Below are 10,864 nucleotides of genomic sequence, written 5' to 3' on the forward strand. Positions count from 1 at the left end.
ATCTGCAAGGGCCCCTCTTGAGTGTTCAGCTGAGACCTGATCAGCACGTGCATGTGAGGAAGCTGCCAGAGTCTGGGGGAAAGCATGTGAGAAGATTAGAGGAAGAAGCGCCTACTGTTCAAACATGGAAGGGAATAGTGCCCATTCCAACAAGATGAACTGGAAAATGTGGTGACTGTCAGGGCATTGATGGAATACTGAGAAGGGTTTTGCTTCAGCAGTGAGGAAAAATGAGTCCTACCTAATATCTTGATAGCAAGACCCAAAAAGATCAAATTATTCCCAAGTAACTTAACTACATGTACACTCATATATCCTAGAACAAAGCTCAAGAATATTTATAGTAATACAAATATATACAACCCACAACAAGATAAAATCCACAATGCCTAGCATCCAATTAAAAATTACCAGAAATGCAAAGAAGTAGAAACACAGGATCTGTAATGAGGCAATAAATTAATTGAAGAATAACTCCTGACACAAATATTATAATTAACAGATAAGGACATTTAATCAGTTATTATAACTGTAATATACAATATATATTATATATATATAATTAAGTAAAGACCTGAAAGATGTCCAAAAGATCCAAATCAAAATTCTCAAGGTGAAAAAACTACAATAGACAGATGCTCCTCAACTTAAAATGTGATTATGTCCCAATAAACCAACTGTAAATTGATAATATCGTAAGTTGAAAATGCATTTAGTACACCGAACCTACCAAACATTATAACTTAGTTTACCTTAACTGTGCTCAGGACACAATATCCAAAAGATGCTGGCTACACCGTCACTGTGGAGTGTCGGTTGTTTACCCGTGTGATCACATGCCTGACTGGGAGCGCAGCTTGCTGCCACTGACCAGCATCATAAGAGTATCATATCACATATCGTTAGCCTGGGAAATAATCAAAATTTAAAATTTGAAATATGGTTTCTATTGAATGTATATCACTTTCACATCATCATAAAGTTGAAAAAACCTAAATTGAACCATTGTTAATTGGGGACCGACTGTATACAATGATGGGATACACTGGATGGGATTAATAACAGATTAGATATTGCAGATGAAAAGATTAGTGAACTTGAAAATATAACAATAGAAACTATCCAAAATAAAATACAGAGAGCAAAGACATATATTTTAATGCAGAGTATCAGTAAGTAGTTCTGAGAAAACTTTAAGTCTAATATATGTGTAATTGGAACCCATGAAAGGTGGATGGAGTGATGGGGGAAGAATTATATTTGAAGAAATAATGTCCAAAATGTTTCCAAATTTAATGACAATTAAAAACATACAAGCTTAGAGGCCCAATAACCTCAAGTTCAAGATGCATGAAGAAATAACACCAAGACACATGATAATCAAATTGCTCAAAAGCAGTGACGAAGAAAAAATATTGAAAGAAGCCAGGGAATTAAAGACATATTCCATAAGAGGAACAAAGATAAGGATGACAGCAGATTCCTTGTTAGAAACAAAGTAAACAAGGAGACAGTGGAGCAACATTTTTTAAGTACTGAGAGAATAAAATCACTCAACCTAACAGCCTATACCCACCAGAAATATCTTTAAATAACAAAAATACAGACTTTTTCAGACATACAAAAGATGAAAGAATTCACCACTAGCAAACTTCACTATAGTTAGGTTAAGGAAGTCCTTCTGGGAGAAGGTAAATTGTATCATATGTCACTCTAGAGCTACATAAAGGAATGAAGAGCAATGGGAATAGTACCTACATGGATAAGTAGATCAAATATTTTCATATTATTGAAACCTTTAAAAAAGATAAACTGTTTAAACAAAATAATGTAGTGTGGAGCTTATGTAAAATGTTTGAAAAGAATGGCACAAAGATTGGAAGGGATAAATGAAAGCATATTATGAGAGTCTTACACTATACTTGAAGTGACATAATATCACTTGAAATTAGTTTTCAATAAGTTAGTGATATTTACTATAAATGCTAAGACAACCACTAAAATAACAAAATAAAGTTATATCTAGTAAACCAACAAAGGAGCTGAAATGGAATCATAAAAAATAATGAATGCAAAAGAAAGCAAAAAGGAGGAAAAGAGTAAAGAACTTGTGAGACAAATAGCAAGATAATTGACTTCAATCTAATCATAGCAAAAATCACATTACATATAAATGCACTAAATACCTCAATTACAAGGCAAAGATTGCCATTTTGGATTAAAAAGCAAAACCCAAATATATGCTGCCTACAAGAAATGCACTTTATGTATAAAGACATGAGTTGGATGAAAAGCAATGGAAAAAAGTATACCATGTTAACACTAATTGAAAGAAAACTGGAGTTGCTATATTAAACCGCAGTAGATTTCAGAGCAAAGAATGTTATCAAGGATAAAGTAGATCATTTCATACTAATAAAGAATTTAATTCATCAGGAGAACATATAATCATACATGTTTAAGTGCCTAATAATAGAGCTCCAAAATATATGAAGCGAGACTGACAGAACTGCAAAGAGAAACAACAAATAGATAATTATAATTAGAGATTTCAGTATCCCTCTCTCAAGTGATAGAGCAAGTAGACAGAAAATAAATAAATGTATAGAAGATTTGAAAAACACTGTCAACCAGCTCAACTAATTGACATTTATAAAACACTCCATCCAACATTAGTAGAATATACTTTCTTTCAAGTGCACACAGAACACTTACTAAGCTAGACCATACTCTGTGCCACAAAACAAGTCCCAATAATTTAAAGACATTCAAGTCATACAAAGTATGTTGTCTGTTCACAGTGGAATTATGTTAAATATCAATGACAGGAAGATAACTAGAAAATTCCCAAATGTTTGGAAACTAAATAACATATGTCTAAATAACCCATGAAACAAGAAAATATCAAAAAGGAAATTAGAAAATATTTTTAACTGAATTAAAATATAACATATAAAAACTTGTAGGATGATGCTAAAACATTACTTAGGGGAAATTTGTAGTGCTATCTCCCTACTTTAGAAATGAAGAAAAGTCTCAAATCAATGACCTCGGCTTCCATCTCAAGAAACTAGGAAAAGAGAGCAAATGAAACCCAAAGTAAGTAGGAGAATAGAAACAATAAATATCAGAGTGGAAATCAATGGAATACAGAACAAGAAAACAATAGAGAAAATCAGTGGGACGAAAAGAAGAAAAGATTAATAAAAATGACAGTTCTCTGGCTAAACTGATCAGGAAAAAAGGAAAACACAAATTACCATTATCAGGAATGAGAGGAATAATATTACTATAGTGAATAATATCACTACACTTCTACACAGACTGAAAGGAAGGGTAATAAAGCAATATTATGAACACTTATGTTTATAATTTCAACAATTTAGATTAAATGGACAAATTCCTTACAAACTACCAAAGCCTATTCAAGAAGAAATAGATAGCTTTTAATTTGTAGTTAAAAGCCTTTCCACAAAGAAAACCCCAGGCCCAGATAGCTTCACTGGTGAATTGTACCAAACATTTAAGGAAGAAATAATAACAACTCTACCCAAAATCTTCTAGAAAATTAAAGAGAAGGGAATATTTCCCAACTAATTCTATGAGATCAGCATTATCTTGATACTAAAAGTAGAAAAAACATTAGTATAGAAAAGAGAAATATCCACCAGTGTCCCTTACAACTATAGATGGAAAAATTATAAACAAAAATTTAAAAAAATAAAATCCAAAAAAGGATACTATATCATGGCTAGAGTTTAACTCAGGAATGCACGGTTGGTTTAACATTTGAAATGTAATCAATGTAATTGACCATATTAACAAACTGAAAAAGAAAAACAGTGTGATCATCTCAATAGACACAGCAAAAGCATTTAACAACATTCAACTTTAAAAACTCTTAGAAGACTAGGAATACAAGAGAACCTCTTCAGTCCGAAAAAGGGCATCTACAAAAAATCCTGGACATAATATTATATCTAAGGGCGAGAGATTGAATGCTTTCTTTGAGATAAAGAACCAGTCATGGATGCCCACTCTTAGCGTGGCTAATTAGACACTGAACAAATAGTTCTAGCCATTGCAATTAAGTCAGGAAAAATAAATAAATGTCATTATGATTGAAAAGAAAGAAGTAAAACCATCTCTGTTCACAGACAGCTTGATTACCATGTAGAAAATGAAAAATCTACAGCCAAAATAAGTATGTTTAGCAATGTCACAGGATACAAGATTAATGTACAAAAATAAAGTTATTTCTGTGTACTAGCAATGAACAATCAGAAGTTAAAATTAGAAAGCAATATTTACTATAACATGAAATATTTAGGGATAAATCTAGCAAAAGATATGTAAGACGTATATACTTAAAACTACAAAAACATTGCTGAGAGAAATTAAAGAAGACTTAAATAAGAGGAGGGAAATACTGGTTCATGGATTGAAAGACTTAATTTTATTAAGATGCCAATTCTCCACAAACTTTTGATCTATAGATTTAACACAATTTGGATCAAAATTCTATTGGCTTTTTTTGTATAAATTCACAAAGTAATTTTAAATTTCCAATGGAAATGCAAAGGAGCTAGGATAGCCAAAACAACTTTGAAAAATAAAAATAAAATGGAGTACTAATACTATCTAATTTCAAAACTTTTTATGCAGCTACAGTAATCAGGACAGTGTGATTTTGGTGTCAAGATCAACAAATAGATCAATGGAACAGAATATAGAATCTAGCTGTAGTCCCACACATATGGACAATTGATCTTGACAATAATGCAATGATAATTCAGTGGAGAAGGGGTAATCTTCTCAACCAATAGTGCTGGAATAATTGGATATCTATAAGCAAAACAATGAACATCAATCCATAACAGACACAAAATTAACTCAAGACAAATCATAGGCCTGAATGAAAAACCTAAAACTATAAAACTTCTCAAAAAATTTTAAGAGAAAACTTTTGTGGTTCTGAGTTAGCAAAGATTTTTAGACATGACACCAAAAAACACAATCCATAAAATTACAAATGGACAAATTGGACTTCATCAAAATTAAAAACTTCTTTTTAAAAGACACTGTTAAGAGAATGAAAAGGAATGCCACGGATCAGGAGAAAATTCTTGTAAATCAGATATCCTACAAGGACCAGTGTCCCAAATATATAAAGAAATCTCAAAACTCAATAATAAAAAAACTTTTAAAAATGAACAAAATATCTGAACAGTTTACCAAAGTAGATATATAGAAGCAAATGAGCACATAAAAATATGCTCGACATCTTTGTCCTTAAGGAAATGCAAATTAAAACTATGATGAGATACCAGTACATATATGTTAGAATAGCTGAAATAAAAAGATTGACTATACTGAGTGTTGACAGGAATGTGGCGGAACTAGAACTCTTGTACACTGCTGGTGGGAATGCTAAATGGTACAGATGCTTTGGAAAATAGCATAGCCATTTCTTAAAGTTAAACACACATTTACTGTACAGTCCCATCATTCCACTCCAAGGCATTTTCCCAAGAGAAGTGAAAGCATAGTTCCATTTTTTAAAAAGGAAACAGGAGTATGTATAGTGACTCCATATGTAACAGCCAAAAACTAGAAACAAGGCAAATGTCCATCAGCAAGTGAATAAACTGTGGTATCTCCATATAATAGACTGCTAGCCTGAATAGGGAAGAGTAAAGTCTTTATATTTGTTCAAATATTTGTCTTTATATTTGTTTATATTTGTTCAAGTCATATACGTATGACTTGCAAAGTAATTAGGCTGAATGAAAGAAGCAGGATAATTAAAAATAAATAAGTTAATGATTTCATTTTTATAAAATTTTAGTAAATGCAAACTAATCTGTAGAGGCAGAAATCATTTCAGTGGTTTCTTTTAGAAAGTTTGTTGGGTTGGGGACCAGGTAGTATGAGGGGCATAAGGAAATGTTTAGAGGTGTTAGATACGTTTGTTACTTTACTTGTGGTGGTGGTATCACCAGTCACATAAGCCCAAACTGATCAAATTGTAAACTTTAAATATACCACTTACTGTATGTCAATTATACCTCAAGTTAATTTTTTTGTTTTTTTTTTTTTGATCCCCAAATGATTCAAGCATATACACAGGTTTGGGAATCATTGCTCCAATCCCTCAGGTCCCTGGTTCTACCCTACAGAGGCAACCTATTTTAGGCAATTTCTTGTTCTGGAAACTGGAACATTCTGGAAATACTAAGCATATACAGGCATATGTGAACATACATATTCCTTTTTCAAATTGACAAATGGTAGCATATTTTACACGCTATTCTGTACTTTAGTTTTTCACTTACTATATCTTGGAAATCATTTCATACCAATAAATATGGAATGGTCTCATTTGTTTTTAAACAGCTATATGCTCATCCATCGGATCTGGATTTTGCCTGATTATAGTCATTTTGACTATATGAAGTTGTACTGTGAGCTGATTTTTAAAAAACCTTTTGGGAACAAAGATGTAACTCGAATAGTTGCTTAAATTACTATTTTTTTTAGGCATACCCTTCCGTCCTTATTTGCTTGCTATCTAATATGACAAAATGCTTTCATGTATGTTGAGTATACAAGCTTTCTAGAATACCAAATTCACTATGAATTAGTATTTTTCACAGGTAAAGTCTGTGTTACATTCTGAAAAGTTATGACTTTTTATTTGCTTTCTTTGTCTCTTCGATATGAAATCTGGTTTTTGACTTGTCCTTCGTTCAACACCATTTTCTTTTGTTCCTTTCTTTGTCCTTTGGCATTGGTCAATTTGACATTGGTCTCTAGGCCACAGCTATTCCAGAGATGTACTTTGTAAGCTAACCTGTTACCAATTTGCACTTTTGGCAAAGAAATTATTTGGCTAAACTCATGCCAGCATTTTTTCTTTTTTTAAATTAACATACTCTTCAGGTTAGAGACTATGTTGCAAGAAGAAGACCATCTTCAAAGATAATGGACTAATTTATTTGGGGACTTCAATTCACTAATGACTGTCTAAGTGTCCTTTACAGTTTTTCTATAATTTTCAGTCTTAAAGCAACAAGGATCCCAGTGTCCATCATCTAAACACCCATATTGTCATATACTCTATGGATTTACTAGTTTTGCTAGTTGAACACTGGGTCTTTTTTATAACTAATAATATTTTGAACTTTATGCCCATATTTTGTCAGATGTTGAATCAGCTCATTTCACATCAGTTGAGTATTTGTTTTGTATTCATTAGCTGATGAAGTTGTGAGAAGATTCTTTGCAGTTCCTTGTACTAAATCCACTCACTCGCCTTTCACTTAATTAAACTCTGTATCCCTGTGGTCAGGTTTCACGGCTCCTTGTTCACCTTTTTTGTTCCTCATTTTGTAGGATTTAAGGGGATTGTCCCTACCCTATCCAGTTATGTTTGCTTGTGTTTGTATGCCTGAGGTCATATTTCTGAGAAGTCTGCGATGGAATAAACGTACCTGTTTTGAATGTCGCCTTTCCCGGAAGTGGTGGTCTTTGGGCTGAGAAAATGTTTTTACTGACTAGCAAATTACCTTTAAGACCCCTCTCCATCTCTGAGTCCTTAACTTTTTTAGATTACTCAGGATGTACTGTTCTCTGACCTAGGGAAAGTGTGGAGAGCCTGATTCAAAAGCATTCCTATGCCCGCTCACCCATCCGGACCTACGGAGGAGAAGAAGACGTGCTGGGGGATGAGGTTCAGACAACACAAAATCGAGGTGAGACAGCTTCTGGGTATGCAGCTGCTGGGGGCATGAGCACACAAAGGACAATGACAGCAGGTAGGAGATGACACGTCTAGTCCTCCAGCTACACATCTGCCCCCAAAGTATTTCTGGAGCCTCTTCAAGAAGGCACAGTTCCTCAAGCGGATTTTACGGGGTTCATAATTTTGCCTTTGAGTCTTACGTGATTTATGCTGCCTGAAGGTTTCCTGTGGTTTTGTTTTTTTAGTGAAAGGACCTGAGCCTCTGATTCAGGGCTCAGGAGTTACTTGTCCATGATCTACTAACCAAAGAGCTGTAGGACTTTGGGGTCAGTCCCTTAGTCTCTCTGAACCTCAATTCTGTAATCCAAAAATCGGGGAATATACCTGTTCCACATAGGTCAGGAATATCTATTTAGACAATGACTAAAACTGAAAACACTTTTAAAAAGTGAAGTGCATTACATAGAGGCAGTGGCCCCAGTGGTAAGAAGTTCCTGTCACAAAAGCTCAGGGAGGAGCCCTCTGCACCTGGGAGAACAGAGACCAGAGGGCACAGGGACGATCGTATGGAGAGAGAGCCATATGTCATAGTTTTATGTCCGTAATGTGGAATAGCCTATCCGTCAAGACATAGGACATTTCTTATAACTAAATCCTAGTGAGCTACTCGTAATTATACAATTGGAATATTCAATGTCAATTCTTGTTTAAAGATCTGGATGCTGCGATGTAAGAAAAGTTACTTTGTAACTTGTCAGATATTTAATAAAGAATTATGGAAGTGAAACAAACAAACAAACAAACAAACAAAACAAAACCACTTTAGTAGGTTCTCCCACAGGCTTTGGAAACCAAAGCGGCTCATGTCCAGCCCTCCTTGTGGGGATGCTGCAGCAGTTAGCACAGATACCACCTTCTTGGAGCTCCTTTCAAGTGCATCAGTTAATAACCTTCACGTGGGGTCCTAGGGTTTTGGCCATTGTCTGGGGGTAAGCACGCCATCTTTTGCTATTTAGTAAATTCTCTCTTCCATCTGTGGTGTAAATGAGAGCTTCTCATCTGGAAAGGTAGACTTCCCTCATGGTTGGCATGTGTGTCTTTTTGAATTTCAGATCCATTACCTATTTCTTGAAGTAAATCAATCCTTCCAGATAATATAACGCTCGATTTGCACATTGAAGTAGTTTCCAGTCTGATGAGTTGTTTCTCCTTTCAGGATCAGCGTTTACAACATCCGATAATTTGTCTCTCAGCTCCTGGGTATCGTCTTCATCCAGTTTTCCCGGCTTTCAGCACCCACAGTCCCTGACTGCCCTTGGTACCAGCACAGCATCCATAGCGACCCCCATTCCTCACCCCATCCAGGGTTCTCTGCCGCCATACAGCCGACTTGGGATGCCTCTGACCCCCTCAGCCATTGCCAGCTCCATGCAGGGGAGTGGCCCAACGTTCCCCTCCTTCCACATGCCCCGGTACCATCACTACTTTCAGCAGGGGCCCTACGCTGCTATCCAGGGACTGCGCCATTCCTCAGCTGTGATGACACCATTTGTATGACTCTCCTAAGAACAGGGGACTCCAGGTCCACCATATGCAAATGGGTATGGAGTATTGGGCAGGGTTGGGTGGACAGGATGTGGGGTGTTGGAGCGGGGGCTCTCCAGGAGACATGGAACCCACTGAGAGGAGAGCTGGACTCACCATAAAACTGACTGCTGAGGAAATGCACCATGGACCAGGATTCATCTGGGGTTGTAGGGTAGCTCTTGGGTTTGAGAAAGAATCAGTGTCAAGTTCTCAGCCAGCCTAAGTCCTGCAACTTAAAAGGGTATCAACGTACCCAGCAAGTTTAATAATACAAGGCAGATGAATCAAAGTGCATTATTCCTAGTGGTCCAGAACGCTGTGTCGATGCAGTAATGTATAAAATCAACGTGTATAGGTTTTCTTTCTGCTTTCCACAGGTTAGAAGAATCTTCAAAGAGGCAATACTATGTAACATACCAACCGTAATGCATAATGACTAACTGAAGTCCATTTCTCCCTGTAGAAAATGAGAGCCAATAGCGAAATAGTTGTACTGCTGTAGCTTAAGCATGCTTACTTTTCCTTTGTGTCAGTTTGCTGGGGAAGGAGCTGAGTGCTAATGCATCCTATTTTGCGGATGAATAGTGGTTATGACTTCACAATGTTCTTTTTGTAATACTGGCTGGCTAGTACCGGACAAGCTCTTTTTCAGTCTAATCTCCTTTCTTCCTATGTCTCTTTCTTGCAATCACTAGCCATTGATGTAAGGAAAATCTTCTATTTACAATTTTGAAGCAAGAGACTCTCTATGTTACATTGTAAACCTGAGGGTTTATTTTCCTGGGCTGCGTTCTAAATACACTACTGATTTATTCACTGGGGAACACTCTAAAGCCTCTACATGATAACATGTGAAGCTTTCTTTCACTTACAGCTGCAATAAAAAGATGGCTGCCCTCTGCCCTCTTCTGAAAGGAATTTCTCTGCCATGGGCGCCAAGGGTCTCTTCATTTTTACTTCAGCTTTGGGAGACCTTATGGATGTTAAAAATGCACTGGGCCAAATTCTCATTTTTGGTAAATCTGCTTTGTTGATAGATTAGCTGCTACTGCTGATTGACAAGACTTTGTGAGCGGACGTTCTAAATGCCTGTATAGCCATTTAACCTATCCTCATGATGAGTATATTTCATGTATCTGAATCATCCTTTTTTCTTACTGTTACATTCAGTGACTCCTTCGCCGTTTTCCTAGCCTGTTGTATGAAATTACATGTTAATTCAATGACTGAAACATTAACAGTGCTTATAAGTAAATCTAAAACATTTATCCACTTTATTTTCAGCTCTTGCTGTCTTTTGAAGCCATTCTTTAGTGTTGTATAGCAATTAATTATATTTTAGTTATATATATAATCTCTATATTATTTTGGGGCAGCATATATCTAAACATTTATGGTCAGGGTCGTACATTTGGTATTTTGCAATAGTTCATTTCCCTATAACAAATTTAATGAAATTGATACTTCTTCAACTTTAGATATAATGCATTCTAGCTAAGGATATAACCTGTCTTCTTCACAAAGCTTCCCCAA

General features: G+C 35.6%; 1 protein-coding gene across 1 annotated transcript in view; it reads left to right on the top strand.

The window, feature by feature from the left end:
* TBX20 (T-box transcription factor 20) overlaps positions 1-10,628 on the top strand; it is a 51,259-nt gene extending 40,631 nt beyond the window's left edge. The window contains exons 7-8 of the mRNA XM_033088570.1: positions 7,642-7,754; positions 8,961-10,628. Coding sequence (XP_032944461.1) covers positions 7,642-7,754; positions 8,961-9,301 — 454 coding nt within the window. The 3' untranslated portion in view covers positions 9,302-10,628. The remainder of the gene's footprint in view (positions 1-7,641; positions 7,755-8,960) is intronic.
* Positions 10,629-10,864: the final 236 nt, after the last annotated feature.

The sequence above is a fragment of the Rhinolophus ferrumequinum genome, chromosome 20, assembly GCF_004115265.2.
Source record: "Rhinolophus ferrumequinum isolate MPI-CBG mRhiFer1 chromosome 20, mRhiFer1_v1.p, whole genome shotgun sequence".
In the NCBI taxonomy this organism is placed as follows: domain Eukaryota; kingdom Metazoa; phylum Chordata; class Mammalia; order Chiroptera; family Rhinolophidae; genus Rhinolophus; species Rhinolophus ferrumequinum.